This window comes from Somniosus microcephalus, chromosome 6, assembly GCF_052327205.1.
Source record: "Somniosus microcephalus isolate GS21.2 chromosome 6, FLI_Smic_1.0, whole genome shotgun sequence".
In the NCBI taxonomy this organism is placed as follows: domain Eukaryota; kingdom Metazoa; phylum Chordata; class Chondrichthyes; order Squaliformes; family Somniosidae; genus Somniosus; species Somniosus microcephalus.
In genome coordinates this window covers 5,976,621-5,995,629 of record NC_140992.1, presented here as the reverse complement: position 1 = coordinate 5,995,629, position 19,009 = coordinate 5,976,621, and the positions used below count along the sequence as shown (strand labels likewise).

The window sequence follows — 19,009 nt, the reverse complement described above, 5'->3', positions numbered from 1 at the left end:
CTTGCTTTAAAATCACGTACCAGAACATATCACATCGACGTCTTCTTTATGCCCACAGTCATGACGGCCCATTGCTGAAAACTGGCAGTCCCACAGGAATAGCTCATTCCCCTTGCATTTTACCTCATCCATCCAAATGGTGCCGTTCCCTCGGTCGAATACCGTCTCTGCGGGAGCCCAGGCTGGGTCGCCACAGTTTAATTGCCTACAGACGACAGCGGCATCGTGTCTATCCCAGGAATCATCACACACCGTCCCCCATGTACCACTGAAGAATATTTCAACTCTTCCGGAGCAATTGCTGAATCCTGCAGCCAGCCGCAGCTCTACATCAAAAGATACACGTGTAAGCACTTGGAAACTTTAACTTGCACTTGGATAGACTCTAGTTCTTTTAATTGTCCTGTTCCGAGTCCAAACCTGCAGCGCCACTGTCTGACGGGACAGAAATGAAAGATCCTGGGATTCTCCTGGGCAAATGTTCCTGAGATACTCTGTGGCAAAAAATAGATCTAACCTCGATGGCGAACGTGCAGCGGAAAATAACTGCTCACTCTCTGGATTGCTGATGTTGAATGAACGATTTTAGAAAATGTGCGTGGAACCAATTTCATTAAAATGTAGTCTGGCTATAGTTAGAATCATAGAATAGTACAGCACAGAAGGAGCCCATTCAGTCCATCGACACTGCGCCGGCTCCTTCGAAGAGCAATCCAGTTAATACCACTCCCCCGGTCCTTCGCCACAGCCCTGCCACTTTTCTCCTTCAAGTAATTATCTAATTCCCTTTTCAAATCTATGACTGTATTTATTTCCATCACTTTACTAGGCAGTGCATTTCAAATACTAACCACTCGGTGTGTAAGAACGCTTTACCTTTTTTCACTGCTGGCTCTTTTGTCAATCACCTTAAATCGGTGCCCGCTGCTTGTCGAATCTTCAGCCATTGGAACGACTTTCTTTTTATTTGCTATATCTGAAACCTTCATGATTTTAAACCCATTCATCAAATCTCGTCTTAGCCTTCTCTGCGCTAAGGAGAACACCCACAGCTTCTCCAGTTCATCCACATAATTGTAATCCCTCATCCTTGACACCACTCTAGTCAATCACTTCTGTGCACTCTCCAAAGCCTGAAAGTGCTTCCGAAAACGTAGTTTCCAGAATGGAAAACAAAATGTACCAGCTGGGGCAAAACTATGTTAATTATGTTTTGGCAAAACTTCCTGGCATATGTACATCCTGCCTATATTTATAAAGCGAAGGATCCCATATGTTTTAACGTTTGATGCTTTAAACAACGAAGGGTCACTAGATTCATTCCTGGGAAGAGGATGTTTTCCTATGAGGAATGAGTGAATAGAATTGACCAATATTCTCTGTAGTTTAGAAGAATGAGTGGTGATCTTATTGAAAAGTATAACATTCTTCCAGAGCTTGAAAGGGCAAATGCTAAAAGGTTGTTTCTCCTGGATGGATCATTTAGAACTGGAGGTCATAGATGCAGTATAAGGGGTTGGCCATTTAGGACTGAAATGATTTGGATGAGAGAACTAAATGTAACATTTCCAAATTTGCTGATGACACAAATCTAGGTGTCAGTGTCAGTTGCGAAGAGGATTTGAAGAGGCTTCAAGAGGATCTCGACAGGATCAGTGAGTGGGCGAGAACATAGCAGATGGAATATAATGTGGATAAATGTGAAGTTATCCACTTTGGTAGAAATACAGAAAGACAGAGTATTTCCTAAATGGTGAAAGATTGGGGAATGCAGATGCTCAAAGGTACCTGGATGTCCTTGTACATGAGTCACTGAAAGTGAATGTGCAGGTGCAGCAAGCCATTTGGAAGGCAAATGGTATGCTGGCCTTCATTACAACAGGATTTGAGTACAGGAGTAAAGAAGTCTTACTCCAATTATTTAGGGCCTTGGTGAGACCACACCTGGAGTATTGTGTACAATTTTGGTCTCCTTACCTTAGGAAGGGTATACTTGCCATAGAGGAAGTGCAACAAAGGTTCACGAGATTGATCCCTGGGATGGCGGGACTGTCGTATGAGAAGAGATTCAGTAAACTAAGCCTGTAACCTCTTGAATTCAGAAGAATGAGAGGGGATCTCATTGAAGCATACAAAGCTATTACAGGGCTTAATAGGTTGGATGCTGGAAAAATGTTTCCCTTGGCTGGGGAGTCTAGAACCAAGGGCCAGCGCCTCAGCATAAAGGGTAGGCCATTCAAGACTGAAATGAGAAGACATTTCTTCACAGAGAGGGTGGTGAATCTTTGGAATTCTCTATCCCAGAGGGCTGTGGAGGCTCAGTTATTATTGGATATATTCGAAACAGAAGTCGATAGATTTCTGACTAGTGAGTGGATCAAGGGATATGGCGATATGGCTGATGAATTGAATTGAGGCAGGAGATCAGCCATGTTCTCATTGAATGGCGGAGCAGGCTCGAAGTGCCGAATGGCCGACTCCTGTTCCTATTTCTTTTATTATTTTATTTATTTGCACAGATGGTTGTGAATCTTTGGAATTCTCTGTTCCAGAAGGCTGTGGATGCTCAGACGTTCAGTATATTGAAGAGTGAGATTGATAGATTATTGGACACTAAGGGAATCAAGGGATATGGGGTTAAGGCGGGTAAGCGGCGTTTATGTTTAAGTTCAGCCATTAACATTTGAATAGCACTGCAGGCTCGAGGAATCCTCTGGCCTACTGCTGCAAATATTTTTTTGTCTTCTTATGTTCTTATGCATCATTAACTGCTTTACAAACCTGTACTGCCAACTTCAAAGATTTGTGCACAAACACCCCGAGTATCTCGGTTCTTGCAGCACCTTGAAATGTGTACCAATTAGCGCACATTGTCTGTCTTCAATCCTCCTACCATTCTGCATTGAATTTCATTTGCCATGTGCCCGCCCATTCCACCAGCATATCAATATCCTTTTGGAACCTATTACCATCTTCAGCACTGTTTACAAAACTTCCAAATTTAGTGTCGTCTGCAAATTTCAAAATTGTGCGCTGTACCGAAGTCCAAGTAATTAATGTATATCAGAAACAGCAGCAGTCCTGGTACTGAACCCTGGGGATTACCACTGTATATCTCCCTCCAGTTTGTAAAACAGTTATCACCACCGCTCTCTGTTTTTGATTCCTTAGCAAATTTTGCATCCTTTTTTAAAATTCGTTTATGGGATCAGGGCTTCGCTGGCAATGCCAGCATTTATTGTCCATCCCTAGTTGCCCTTGAGAAGGTGGTGGTGAGCCACCTTCTTGAACCACTGCAGTCCGTATGGAGAAGATACTCCCACAGTGCTGTTAGGTAGGTAGTCCCAGGATTTTGACCCAGTGACGATGAAGGATTGGCGATATACTTCTAAGTCAGAATGGTGTGTGACTTGGAGGGGAACTTGGAGGTGGTGGTGTTCCCATGTGCCTGCTGCCATTGTCCTTCGAGGTGGAAGAGCTCGCGGTTTTGGGAAGTGCTACCAAAGAAGCCTTGGCGAGTTGCTCCAGTGAATCTTGTAGATGGTATACATTGCAGCCACGGTACGCCGGTGATCAAGGGATTCTACGTTTAAGTTGGTGGATGGGGTGCCAATCAAGCGGGCTGCTTTGCCCTGGATGGTGTCGAGGTCCTTGAGTGTTGTTGGAACTGCACTCATCCAGGCAAGTGGAGAGTATTCCATCACTGCTTGTGCCTTGTAGATGCTACAAAGGCTTTGGGGAGTCAGGAGCTGAGACACTCACCGCAGAATACCTAGCCTCTGACCTGCTCTTGTTGGCGCAGTATTTATGTGGCTGGTCCAGTTATGTTTCTGGTAAATGGTGACCCCCAGGATATTGATAGTGGCGAATTCGGCAATGCTAATGCCATTGAATGTCAAGGGGAGAGGTTTAGACTCTCGCTTGTTGGAGAAAGTCATTGCCTGGCACTTCTGTGGCACGAATGTTGCCTGCCAGTTATCAGCCCAAGCCTGAACGTCGTCCAGGTCTTGTTGCATGCGGGCATGGACGGCTTCATTATCTGTGGATTTGTGAATGGCGCTGAACACTGTGCAGTCATCAGCAAACATCCCCATATATGCCCTTGTGTTGGAGGGAAGGTAATTGATGAAGCAGCTGAAGCTGGTGGGCCCAGGACACTGCCCTGGGGAACTCCTGCAGCGATGTACTGGGGCTGTGATGATTGATCTTCAACCACCACAGGCATCTTCCTTTGTGCTAGGTATGACTCCAGCCAGTGGAGCGTTTTCCCCCTTATTCCCAGTGACTTCAGTTTTACTAGGGCTCCATGATGCCAAACTCGGTCAAATGCTGCCTTGATGTCAAGGGCAGTCACTCTCACCTCACCTCTGTAATTCAGCTCCTTTGTCCCTGTTTGGACCAAGGCTGTAATGAGGTCGGAAGCCCAGTGGTCTTGGCAGAACACACACTGGGCATTAGTGAGCAGGTTATTGGTGAGTAAGTTCCGCTTGATAGCACTGTTGATGACACCTTCCATCACTTTGCTGATGATTGAGAGTAGACTGATGGGGCGGTAATTGGTGGGTTTTGAATTGTCCAGCTTTTTGTGGACAGCACATACCTGGGCAGTTGTCCTCATTGTCGGACAGATGCCAATGTTGCAGCTGTACTGGAACAGCTTGGCTAGAGGCGTGGTTAGTTCTGGAGCACAAGTCTTCAGCACGATAGCCGGGATGTTATTCGGGCCCATAACCTTTGCTGTATCTAGTGCACTCAGCCATTTCTTGATATCACGTGGAGTGAATCGAATTGGCTGAAGACTGGCTTCTGTGATGGTGGGGTCCTCGGTAGTAGGCCGATATGGATCATCCACTTGGTTGCAAACGCTTCAGCCTTGTCTTTTGCACTCACGTGCTGGGCTCCACTATCATTGTGGATGGGGTATTCTTGGAGCCTCCTTCTCCCATTAGTTGTTTAATGGTCCACCACCATTCACCACTGGATGTGGCAGGACTGCAGAGATTTGATCTGATCCGTTGATTGTGGGATCGCTTTGCCCTGTCTATAGCATGCTGCTTCAGCTTTTTAGCATGCATGTTACAGCTTCCCCAGGTTAGCACCTCATTTTTAGGTACGCCTGGTATGCTCTTCTACACTCGTTGTTGAACCAGGGTTGGTCCCCTGTCTTGGTGGTAATGGTAGAGTGAGGGATATGTCGGGCCATGAGATTACAGATTGTGGTGGAATTCAATTCTGATGCTGCTGATGGCCCACAGCGACTCATGGATGCCAAGTTTTGAGCTGCTAGATGTGTTCTGAATCTATCCCATTTGGCATGGTCATCATGCCACACAACACGATGGAGGATGTTCTCAGTGTGAAGACGGGACTTCGTCTCCACAATGACAGTGCGGTGGTCACTGCTGCTAATGCTGTCATGGACAGATGCATCTGCGACAGGTAGATTGGTGAGGACGAGGTCAAGTAGGTTTTTCCCTATTTTTGGTTCACTCACCACCTGTCGTAGGCCCAGACTGGCAGTTACATCCTTTAGGACTCAGCCAGCTCGGTCAGTAATGGTGCTACCGAGCCACTCTTGGTGGTAGACTTTGACGTCCCCCTCCCAGAGTTCATTCTGTGCCCTTGCTTTTCTCAGTGCTTCTTCCAAGTGGTGTTCAACATGGAGGAGCACTGATTCATCAGCTGAGGGAGGGCGGTAGGTGGTAATCAGCAGGAGGTTTCCTTGCCCATGCTTGACCTGAAGCCATGAGGCATCATGGGGTCCGGAGTCAATGTTAAGGGCTCCTAGGACCACTCCTTCCCGAATGTATGCCACCGTGCCACCACCCCTGGTGGTCCTGTCCTGCCGGTGGGACAGGGCATACCCAGGGATGGTGATGAAGGAGTTCGGGAGATTCCCTTAAAGGTATGATTCTGTGAGTACGATTATGTCAGGCTGCTGCCCATTCCATCCCATGGGCTTCACTTTTGCTAGAAAAAACTATTATGTTGTCTTTTATCAAACACCTTTTGAAAGTCAATATGTACAATATACATCCTCTCTGTTACCTCATCAAAAACACGATCAAGTTAATCAAACACGATCTGCCCTCAACACATCTGTGCTGGCTCTACTTTATTAGTCCTTGAATTTCCAAGTGGCTGTTAATTTTCTCCCAGATTATTGTTTCTAAAAGCTTCCCCGCCACTGACGTTAAACTGACTGGCCTACAATTGCCCGGTTGATCCTTCTCCCATTTTTTGAATAAGGTTGTAACACTTGCATTCCTCCAGTCTTCTGGCAGCACCCCTTTATCTAAGGAGTGTTGGAAGATTGTGGCTAGTGCCTCCGCAATTTCCACACTTACTTCGCTCAGCTAACTAGGATACATCCCATGACAACCACTTTAAGTACTGCCAGTGTTTGGAGTACCTCCTCTCCATCTATATTTATCTTATCCAGTATCCCGACAACCTGTTCATTTACTGTTGCTTTGGCAATGTCCATTTCCTTGTTAAACGCCGATGCAAAATTCTCAAGTTGTGTCTCAGCAATGCCTACTGCCTCCACCAGGAGGTTTCCATTTTTGCTCCCCAATCGGCCCCACCACTCCTCGGACAATCCTTTTAATGCTAGTGTGCCTATAGAAGAACATTGCATTCCTTTTTATGTTAGCTACCAATCTATTATTTACTGTCTCTTTTCGCCTCTTATTTCCCAGTTAGCTTGTCATCTGTGCTTGTTATATTCAGCGTGATTCGCCATTGTATTATAAAGCTGACATTTGTCATAGGCCCGCTTATTCTGCTTCATCCGACTGTCGAATTCCTTCGTCATGCAGGGAGCTCTGGCTTTGGTTGCCATCCATTTTAACTTGTGGGAATTTACTTAGAATGTACCTGAGCCATCAACTCTTTAAAGGCCGCTCATTGCTCCATTACATTTTTGCCTGCCAGTCTTTGACTCCAATTTATGCGGACGAAATCCATCCTTAATTCGATGAAATTAGCCCTCCTCTAGTTAAGTATTTTTTATTGCAGGAATTGACGAATTCCTAACTAAGAACTGAGGTCGACTCAGGCGATCAAACAAACAGGTTTTTAATGCAAAACTAAATGAGTTTAAACAGTTTATTGAGATCGATACAGGGGAACCACGAAAACAGGTCTGTACAAGTTGAAGCTTCCACGGACTGCCAGGTCAGTCCTGTGGATGGCGTCATGACGTCATCACGTTTTCCCCGCGCTTGGATGGTCACGTGATTAGCGGCATGACGTCATCGCGTCTGCCCGCAAAGGGACCACACCCAGTACATGCAAACAGTATGTACAAACACAGGAATAACTTAACAGACTGGTACAGGCTTAGGTTGGAGTAAAACATCGTTAAAGGGAATTATATACAGTTGCTCAGAGTCCCTTAGTGGCTCCGCCACATTATTCTATATTATTCCTTGCCCTTCTCCATAACTAATCTAAACTTTATGATACCATGATCACCATTCCTGAGATGCTCCCACTCTGTTTCAATCTCTAGTTCAGCCACTTCATTCCCCAGAACTAGATCCATTAATGCCTCCTTCCTCATTGAGCAGGGAACATTCTGATAAAGACATTTCTCCAGAACACACTTCAGAAATTCATCCCCGTCTATGCCCTTAACACAATCATTACCCCCATTCACTATTATATTGTTAAAGTCTGCTGAAATCCTGACATACATCGGAGAGCAGTTAATAAGCAGAACCCACCATGCCAGAATTCAGAATAGAAACTTTGAATGTTCCCTGACAGGGTTAATGGGCCATATTCGAACATTAAATACAGAGCTGTAGCAGTCTCTGTGACAACTGGCCCACATGCTGACTCTGACTCAGAAATCTCTCTAACCTCAACATTTTATTCAGGGTGCCCCCTCTCCAAACTATTAAGTTGATTAACAAAAATGTGTTACAAAGTGACCAACGACATCCTACAATCGTTAATTTCAGAGCAGCTGATTCTGGCAGTGCTGAAATCAACTAGCAAAAGGCAATTCAATCGCACACTGTCCTTGTCCCTGTCAAGTGCATTCGCTACTGGGCTTAAAGCAACTCTTTCACTTATCGTAGAAGAAGCAATGAGGTGATGGACAAGTTGCATGTGTCCACCTCGGATTGTAAATAAACAAAATGTATTGACACACAAAGATACGTTAAAAATAAAGCAAAGGAAAATAAATCACAGGACACAACCTTATTAATATCTGTATCAGTAATTACCAGCATCTTTTGGAACTGCTCCCGTTTTATTTTTCTTCGTATCTGGCTCATCGCGGTTCTTTGTCAGAGTTATTTCTGTAAAACAATTGCCACCAATTAGTTTAGTGAAACATTCCTTACCCCTAAATGAAGCCTATCCGCCTGGCTGTACCTTCCACTGCTTGCATCACCCAGACTGCCGCGGTGTGGCTCTCATCATCAAATCACACCTTGGTCTCTCTCCCTACTCTCTGGCACACTCTCCTACTTTGAGCAACTAACCTTATTCCAAACCTGTTAGCTTTCAATTAAAATTCTCCTTCTCTACCGCCCACCCAAGTACCATAAAAACATTTTATCACTGAGGTATCTTAATTGGTTTCTCCACCCTCAGCCTCTGCACCGAGTGACTTTGCATCCTCGGTGATTTCGAAGTCCATCTCAACTAATCATGCTCTCTCTTCACTGAGTTCACCTCTTTAATCCTTCCTTCCATGTAAACTCCTCAACCCATGCTGCCCCTTGGTGACATCATCCAAAAACTCAACGTCTGTTTGCACATGTACGCTGACGAAACCCGGCTCTACCTCACCACCATATCTCTCAATTCGTCCATGGTCTTTGAATTGACAGACTGCTTGTCTGACATCCAGTACTGGATGAGCAGAAATGATGTCCAATTATCTATTGTGAGGACCTAAGCCATTAGCTTCGGTCCCCACCACAAATTTCACTCCTTAGCTACCGACTCCATCTGACTCCCTAGCATGTGTCTGAATCTGTACCAGAATATTTGCAAACTTGGGGTCATATTTGACGCTGAAATGAGCTTCCAACCATATATCCGCGCCATATCTAAGATTGCCAATTTCCACCTCGGCAACATCGCCAATCTCTACCCCTGCCTCAGCGCATCTTCTGCTGAAACCCTCATCCATGCCTTTGTTACCTCTAGACTTGACTACTCCAAAGCACTCCTGACTGGCCTCCGACTTTCTACCCTTTGTGAAATTGAGGAGATCCAAAACTCAGCTGACAATGTCCGAACTCGCACAAAGTCCCGTTCACCCATCAGCCTTGTGCTCGCTGCCTTACATTGGCTCCCGGTTAAGCAACGCCTCGATTTTGAAATTCTCATACTTGTTTTCAAATCCCTCCATGGCCCCGCCCCTTCCCATCTCTGTAATTTCCTTCAGCCCCACAAATCTCCGAGATATCTGCACTCCTCTAATTCTGCCGTCTTTAGCATCCCTATTTTTAAACGCTCAACGATTGGTGGCTGTGAATTCACCTGCTTAGGCCCTCAGCTCTGGAATTCCCTCCCAAAACCTATCCACCTCTCGACCTCTCTTTCCTCCTATAATGCAATCCCTAAAACCTACCTCTTTGACGAAGCTTTTGGTCATCTGCCCTAATTTCTCCTTGTGTGGCTGGGTGTCCAATTTTTTGTCTTATAACATTCATGTGAAAGGCCTTGGGACGACTCACTACGTTAAATGCGCAATATAAATACAAGTTGTTCTTTTTCCAAAAGAAACCATTTCCTTTTGTAGTTTATTACCTGAACAAATGACCCCAACATCTTCCTTGTGGTCACAATTATGTTCGCCCCATGGTGACGATGGGCATTGCCATATGAGAGAATCGTGCAAACGACATTTCACATCATCGAGCCAGATCGGTCCAGAACCCTTTCCAAATGCTGCATTATGTTCCACAGATCGGGCCGAGCCGCAGCTAAGCTGGTTACAAACCACTTCTGCATCTTCCAAGCCAAAGGCATCAGAACAAACAGTGCCCCAGGTGCTATTAAATAAAACTTCAACTCTACCCTGGCAGGGACTCCGTCCGTTTACCAGTCTTATCTCCCTGTGCTCTGTAGAACAAAGAGTGAAGATTAAACTTCGCTTTAGCTCCAACTCACCTCAGTAAATGTAGAAACAAGAGATCAGTCGCTTTCTGTTCTATAACAGCGTCACAGTTAACAGTTTGCTGATCTCAGAAGCGGGAAATGTTCAATTATTTCAGCGGAAGTAATTTACAAGATATTGGACTGTGTCTTATAGAAACATGCTCTCTATTGTGATGCGGATTCAGTACATGAAAGAGCTTTCCTATTGGTTATCTACAGCGTCAAATTCAATGATACCATGGCTACAAATCAGTTGTCCTGACCCCATCTTTATTAAAATGGCTTTTTAACTGGAGTCAAAAAGTGCACATGTTGGAAAGTACATCTCACCCGAGCAGATAACTCCAGCATCTTCTTTATGAAGGCAGTCGCTCTCACCCCAAGGCCCCGCCAGACATTTCCACAAAGCCGAATCATTCGCTGAACATTTCAGGTTGTCCAACCAGATAGGCCCCGATCCTGGACCAAACCAACCGGAAACCTTTGCGTTTAGAGCCTGTCCACACTTCAGCTGGTTGCAGACAACATGGGCGTCTGTTAAATCCCAGGAATCATCACACACAGTTCCCCAGGTTCCGTTGTAATAAATCTCTACCCTTCCAGCACAGCGACTTCCACCATCCGCCAACCTTATCGGAATATGATCTGCAGCACAGGAATAAGTATATTGAACAGTATGCGGTCAGGAAGCATCTTCTGCACGTCTTCCAATCGATTAATTCCCAATAGATATAATGGGCCATATATTGCGATCCCCATTAGAGACATCGGAAATGCCGATTTCGGGCACGCCAAGCTGAAAACCGGCATTTCCGACCTGAATGTTCCTGTCAGATTTTGACGCTGGCCCTGGAGAAGGGCCTCTGCCGGCGGATAGTTCCGCTTTCTGGAGAACCTGCGCCCGCAGAAAACCCTTAGAAATCTTATGCTTGGTAAGGCATAAGGCATGCTTTTACCAGCATAAGACCTGAAAAAAATACAATTTTAAAAAATCATTTATCATTTTAAAATACTTTAAAAAAGGTAAGTTTATTTTTAGACCCGTAAGAAACTTTTTCTTTTTTTCAAAAAATTACATTTTTGTTTAAAATATTTAATTTCTTGTAATGACAACTCATTTTAAAAAAGGGGTTTATAGAAAATTTATTTAATGTTTTACGGTGTTTTTGGGGTGGTCTCCATTCATACTTTTGACAGGTCTATCTGTCAAGTGTATGAAGGGAGATTCCCTTCACCTATTGGCTCCCCATGGCCCACGCGTTCTCAGGGACGCTTGCGAACCACATGCGCCTCTGGGATACGTTGGCCCTGCACATTTCGAGCTGGAGAGTCTCAGAAACGGAAGAGTGGAATGCACCTCGGAAGCCCTCGGGTAAGTCCGTAGATTTTTTCCAGATCGGAGGCCTCTGCACGCAGGAAGCCTGCGATCGGAAAATACGGGCCATTGTTTCTACTTAGTTTTTTTTACAACGATTAGTTTGTTGTCACGGTTCTGTCATACATTTGTGCCACCTTTCCATTATAAAATGCTGTGCACACATTGATAATGAAACGGAACTACGTAAACATGTTATTAGCAGCCACTCCCAGTGCAAGCGTTACATTGCTACAAATGGTCAAATGGTATAAAATTCAAAAATAAGGACTGAATCTATGATTTTAAAATTGGAACTGAATTCCATCTGAAGCTGCTTCACCTGATTTCTAAACTTATTAAAACCCATTCGCTGGACCCGGACGTGACTGACTAGACCGACATTAATTGCCCATCTCCAGCTGCCCTTCAGTTGGTGGTGATAAAATTAAATGACTTTCTCAGTTACTTCAGAGGGCAGTGAAGTCCACCGCGTTGGGATATGACGAGGCAGAAATAGGCTGGGCTGGATAAGGACATTAGTGAATTAGTTGGGTTTTATGACAATGCGACAGCTCCGTGGTCACGTTTAATGATGCTAGCCTTTTACATCCACAATTTTGTAAAACTGATTTAAAATGATCAAACTGCCGTGGTGAGATTTGAGCTCACCTTCTCAGGATCAGCTCAGTAACAATAAAACAAAACGCCACTGTACCTATGAGGTGACTGTTTGACTGCAATGCGACAGACGATCAAGTTGTATTGACATAAAAATAATTTATCTGTGCACCCTTACAGTTGAAAATCCTATTTACGCTGGGCACTTTCTATTAACTTGTAAAACTGTAATTCCAGTTTCCACCAGAGATGGCGGTGTAGAGCCTCGGTTTCATTTCTTTGATTGTTCAATTCATACCGCAGCGCAACTCCTCTGGTCCAATCAACATCAATTCTTTGCTTCCCAAGTTACCCTACGATTTGCTACTTAACTATATACAAAAATGTATAATCAATGTGTTATTTAAGAAATATGGATATCATGTTTGGTTAAAAATGGGGACCGAATGACGCCTGTGTGCCGGATTCATCGACAACTCTACATCTAAACCTGCTTCCGATGAAAACTACTCCGCGTGCAATCTCAGGGGAGATTGGCTAACATTATATTAAAAGTTTGATGCACAGTTGGTGTTTCCTGTAAGTGTCACTATCAACTTCCTTTTAACGCTTTACCTTCATACATTCCCCGTCACGCTTTTCCCACTTTCTGTGAGAAAATTTCTGTGAGCAAGGATTGAGGGGTTATCATTAAAACACGATTTTCTAGATATATATTTTTATTTATATAATGAAGTTCTTACCAGAGCAAACCACACCCACGTCATGAGCGATAGAAGACGAATTCGCTTGTGTGAAACTACAGTTCCACAGGTGGTGTTCACTTCCATTGCATCTGACATTGCTTATCCACACCGGGCCGCTGCCTGGTCCGTACTTCGATTCGTTATAAGCACGTATTGTAGAGCCACAGTTCAGCTGTCTGCACACTACATGCGCAGCATTGAAATTCCACAGGCTGTCAATCACTCTTCCCCAAACACCGTCGTAATAAACCTCCACTCGGCCATCACAAGCACTTTCTCCATTGGCCAGTCTCAGGTGCCAATATTCAGCTGCAAGAATACAATTTGGGATCTAAACTTCATTCATTGTTTCGCAAGGACATATTGTGAACTAAAATTTTACAAGTTCTTATTATTGTGTGGCTTTTCTTTGGCTGTGTTAATATACTAGAAAATGTTAGAAATGAACTTTGATATACTGCAGTATATGCAAGAGAGAGGGAGAGAGAGACAGGTTAACGTTTCAGGGGTAGCCTCGGTCAGATCTATTCCGGTCAGAAGGACAAGCCCTTTACAGACTGGCCAGAAGAAGTGGGGATATCGTCAGGTTACTGGTACAAGAAATGTAACTGCCTTCCCAAATGTTTCAACACCCTACCCAAATAGACGCCGATTGAGCTTAATTACCTGTAAATGGCGATTAAAGTGTCTGTTAATAATCGGTTAACAGTCTACACAGAGAGGGATTAACCAGAGTGGACTTGAACAGAGAGCTTTTTTTGAGAATTTGGAAAGAGCGGGAATTTTTGGTAAGTATTGGGTAAGTAGCAGCTGTAAAAAGTGAAATTTCGATTAAGATTTTGAAGTTAAGCTAGAAATTTAAAAGTATAGTGAGCAGAAGCTGCCTGTCAGTGGAAGTTAACTGTCAGTCAGCTGTAAGTGTTTGTCTTGAATAGGCGCTAATCAGCAGGAGCAGGGGAGCTGAGTTAACACTTGTAAAGTTGGTGAGGCTCCGAGTGTATGAAAGTAAACATTTCTGCAGAGCACAGAGCAGCCTGCACAGAGCGGGATTAAATGGAGTGGACTTGAACAGAGTGATTTATTTGGGAGTTTGGAAACAGTGGGAAATTCTGGTAAGTATTGGTTAAGTAGCAGCTGTAAAAAGTGAAATTTAGCTTAAGATTTTGATTTTAACCTAGAAATTAAAAAATGTAGTTAGGTGAAGAAGGGGAAGGAGTTGTTACTTTTTGCCTACACTACTTGCAGTGCTTTGTGTTACAGGTAGATAATTAATTTCTGTACCCTTAACTTAAGCTAGATCAAGTAAGTAGTCAAGACAATACGCTGTCAAGTAATTTACCTAAATACATATTTATTTAAATTTAATTAAATAAAACAAGGTAATATAAAGATGGCAGTGCAGGTGGTGTGCCGCAACTTCAGCATGTGGGAGTTTGTGGAGAGCATTGTGATACCGGAAAACAACCTTTTCAGTGAGTGCCTGCGTCTTGAGGAAATTCAGAGTTTTTATGCTGGAGTCTGAGGTGCAGACTTTGTGGGGCATCAGGGACAGGGAGAGTTACCTGGACACTTTGAGCCAGGAGGTAATCACACCCCTTAGGTTAGGTAGTGGTACAGGTCTGTTTAGTGGTCAGGGACAGGAGGGTGTGACTGCAACTCAGTCAGGTAAGGGGATCCCAGGTGCTGTGCTGGAGGAGCCTCAGCTTTTGCCCTTGTCCAACAGGTATGATGTTCTTGCTGCCTGTGTGGATGACGGAAAAGCCAGCAGGATGGATGTGCAAGCTGACCATGGCACCATGGTGAAGGAGGCCATTCAAGTTGGGGGAGTGAAAGGTAATGTAGTTGTGGGAGAGGAATCTATATTCAGGGGGATATATCTATGATAGTTCTCTGCAACCGGGACCAAGAGTGCAGTAGGTTGTGCTGCCTGCCCAGTGCCAGCGTTAAAGACATCTCCTCGTGGGTGGAGAAGAAATTGGGGTGGGAGGGGGTGGATCCTATTGTCGTGGTTTACGTAGGAACCAATGACATAGGTAGAACTAGCAATTAGGTACTGCTGAGAGAGTTTGAGGAACTACGATCCAAAATAAATGCAGAAACTCAAAGGTAATAATCTCCGGATTGTTACCTGAGCCACGTGCAAATTCGCATAAGAACAAACCGATTAGAGGTTTCAATGCATGGCTCAAGGTATGCTGTGGGAGGAAGTGGTTTCAGTTTATGCAGCACTGGCACCAGCACTGGGGAAAAATGAAGCTGTTCCGTTGGGATGGGCTCCACTTAAACCGGGCTGGGACCAGTGCCCTGGTGAAACGGAAAACCAGTGCAGTAGACTGCGATTTATACTAATGAAGAGGGGTGTAATGGGGAGGGTGGGGGCGTTGAAGGATTCAGGAAAGAGGAAATTTGAAAGCAGCGAAAGAAATCTCAAGGCTCTAGTGCAAAGTAGAATTTTGGGTAAACATAGGCAGAGTGGTTCAGGAAGGGACAGAGAGACTTGCAAAGGTAATAAGACATCAGTGACTCAGATGCCATCAGGGAAAAACAGAAATAAGTTAAAGCTAAATGCACCATATCTGAATGTGTGAAGCATTCTCAACAAAATAGATGCATAATAGCGCTGATAGAAATTAACAGGTTTGATCTAATAGCCATAACGGAAACGTGGTTGCAATGTGGCCAAGCTTGGAAACTAAATATTCCAGGATACTTAATTATTAGTAGAGATATGCAACATAGAAAAGGAGCAGGGGTAGCCCTGATAATAAAGGATGGGATAAAGCCAGTAGGGAGATATGATTTTAGCTCCGAAAATCAAGAAGTAAAATCTGTTTGGGTGGAGCTAAGAAACAGCAAGGGTAGAAAACATTGGTGGGAGTTGTTTATAGGCCCCCAAACAGTAGTAGTGTAGGGCAGAGAATAAGTCAAGAAATTAGAGGCGCATGTAACACGTTTAACACAGTGATCATAGGGGACTTTAATCTACATATAGACTGGTCAAACCAAATTTGCAGTAATAGTGTGGAGGACGATTACATGGAATCTATGCAAGATAGGTTTCAATATCAGTACGCTGTGGAACCAACTGGGGAAAAGGCTGTTTTAGATCTGGTATTGTTCAATGACAAATGGTTAATTCATAACCGTGTAGTAAAGGAGCATTCAGGGAAGAGTGGCCATACTATGATAGAATTTTATATTCAATATGAAAGTAATTTAGTTAAAACTGAAACTAGGTTCTTGCATCTAAAGAAAGCAAACTACGTAGATACGAGGGGCGAGTTGGCTACGGTACATTGGGAAACTACATTAAAAGGTATGATGGTAGCCAGGCAATGGCTAGCGTTTAAATAATTAATACATACTTTGTAACAAATATACAGTCCTTTAAGGCACAACAACCGCACAGGAAAAGTGGTCCAACCGTGGCTAACAGGAGGAGTTAAAGATAGTATTAGATCAAAGGAAGAAGCTGATAATTTTGCGAAAATGTGTAGTAAAGCTGAGGATTGGCAGGATTTTAGAATTCAGCAAAGGAGGACCAACAAATTGATAAAGAAAGGAAAAGTACAATATGAGAGTAAACTAGCAAGGGACATAAAAACAGACTGTAAACGCTTCTATAGGTATGTACAAAGTAAAAGATTAGCGAAATTATATGTGAGTCCCTTACAGGCTGAGATAGGAAGGGTTTTAATGGGGAATAAGGAAATGGCAGAGAAATGTATCAAGTACTTTGTGTCTTGTCTTCATGGAGGAAGACGCAAAACTTCCCGAAAATAGCGGAATACCAAGGCTTCAGCAAGAATGAGCAACTGAAAGAAATTAGTATTAGTAAAAAAATAATACTGGGGAAATCAATGGGACTGAAAATCAACAAATCCCCTATACCTGACGGCCTACATCCTCTGGTTTTGAAAGGGGTGGCTATAGAGATAATGGATTCTTTGGTTGTCATTTCCCAATATTCCATAGACTCTGGAATGGTTTGCGTGGATTGGAAAGTAGCCAGTGTAACCCCACTATTTAAGAAAGGATGGAGAGAGAAAATGGCGTTCTAAAGACCAGTTAGCCTGACCTCAGTAGTAGGTAAAATGCTAGAATCTATTATTACAGACGTGGTAACAGGGCACTTATAAAATAATAATAGGAATGCGCAGAGTCAACATGGATTTGTGAAAGGAAAATCGTGTTTGACAAATCTGAGGTTGTCACTAACAGAATAGATAAGGGGGGACGAGTGGATGTGCTGTATTTGGAATTTCAGAAGGCATTCGATAAGATGCCACCCAAGAGGTTATTAAACAATATTAGTGCTCATGGGATTGGGAGTAATATTCTAGCATGGATTGGGGATTGGTTAATGGACAGAAAACACAGTGTAGCAATAAAACTGGTCATTTTCGTGTTGCCAAGCTGTAACTAATGGAGTACCACAAGGATCAGTGCTTGGGCATCAGCTATTCACAATCTACATCACTGATTGGGATGAGATGCCCAAGTGCAATACATGCAAGTTTGCTGATGATACAAAGGTGGGTTGGAATTTAAGTTGTGAGGAGCATGCAAATAGGCTTAAAGGGGGTATAGTCAGGTTAATTGAGTGGACAAGAACATGACAATTTGAAATTAACGTGGAGAAATGTGAATTATCCACTTTGGTAGGAAAACCGAAAAGCAGAGTAATTTTTAAATGGTGAGAAATTGGAAAATGTTGGTGTTCAGAGAGACCTGGGTGTCTTACTGCAATTATATTGGGCCCTGGTGAGACCACACCTGGAGTATTGTGTTCAGGTTTGGTCTCCTTACCACAGGAAGGATGTACTTGCCATAGATAAAGTGCAAGGAAAGTTCATCAGATTGGTTCCTGGGATCGGGGATTGTCCTATGAGAAGAGATTTAGTAGACTGGGCCTATATTCTCTAGACTTTATAAGAATGAGAGGTGATCTCATTGAAACAAACAACATTCTTACAGGGCTTCACAGGGTAGATGCAGAGAGGATGTGTCCGCTGGCTGGGGAGCCTAGAACCATGGGTCAGAGTCTCAGAATAAGTGGTCGGACTGATATGAGGAGAAATTTCTTCACTCAGAGGGTGGTGAATCTTTGGAATTCTCTACCCCAGAATGCTGTGGAGGTTCAGTCGTTGTGTATATGCAAGACAGACTCCGATAGATACTTGAATATTAAGGGAATCAAGGGATATGGGGATGGGGTAGGAATGTGGAGTTGAGGTAGAAGATCAGCCATGACCTTATTGACTGGCAGGGCAGGCTCGAACGGCCAAATGGCCTACTCCTGCTCCTATTTCTTATATTCCTATTTGGCTCAGTATCCTGAAATGCAGCGATTCAAGGAGAAGGCCCACAGCTATATTTTAAGGCTCTAGGGAGAGGCTGTAACATACGGTGCTGCCCGTATCGCCCACTTCCCGACAACAAAATTAAACAGAGAAATATTAAATGGAGTTTTACGCAGTGAAGAAGCAGATGGATGGAGAGTGACTGGGCTTCGAAGGAACATACTGATACCCTGCTCCTCCACAGGGTGCGCTATTACTGGCTATGCAGAGGCAGTCTACGCAGAATCAGCGATTTGATGTGAACTTCAACTTTTCACACACTACTCTCGCTGCAAAAACCATTGGCCCGGATCAGGTGTTCGGGGTCATTGCTCCTCTGAAATTGATCACCAGTTCAGCGCATGCGCAGAAAAACGCGGTTAGTCCAGGATTTGCTGTCAGTCATTCCCTGTTCCTCCATAGGTTGCGCTGTAGAACTCCCACAGCCGGCAATCAATTCAAATTACAGTTCCTGATGAAAACTTCCGCTATTATTCTTGAATATCACTGTTAATAACCCCGCTCCTCTTTGAAATAGATGTAACTGGGCTTTTAACGGTATGGTCCTGAAAAACTCATTTTATATTTGTAAAATGTCAATTTTTCCCATTAGTATGACAAGAATTACATGACTTTTAAAATAATAACTTATTTTTAACTTTTTGATAATATTTCAGATTCTACCTTAATCCTCTGTAAATGTCCCAATTTATACTTCGATCTCGATAAACGTTATGAAAAGTAAATCAGATTATGTGCATTTTACTTCCTAGTTTGCTGTCCTTTGGAATTCTGTAAAATGATTGGCTGCTTAG

At 43.7% G+C, this 19,009-nt stretch overlaps 1 protein-coding gene across 1 annotated transcript in view; it reads right to left on the bottom strand.

Annotated features, from left to right (window-relative positions):
• LOC147115398 (scavenger receptor cysteine-rich domain-containing protein DMBT1-like) overlaps positions 1–19,009 on the bottom strand; it is a 117,410-nt gene that overhangs the window by 7,776 nt on the left and 90,625 nt on the right. The window contains exons 8-12 of the mRNA XM_085989574.1: positions 12,850–13,161; positions 10,462–10,776; positions 9,781–10,095; positions 8,241–8,315; positions 21–326 (exon numbers count right to left, since the gene is read on the bottom strand). Coding sequence (XP_085845700.1) covers positions 21–326; positions 8,241–8,315; positions 9,781–10,095; positions 10,462–10,776; positions 12,850–13,161 — 1,323 coding nt within the window. The remainder of the gene's footprint in view (positions 1–20; positions 327–8,240; positions 8,316–9,780; positions 10,096–10,461; positions 10,777–12,849; positions 13,162–19,009) is intronic.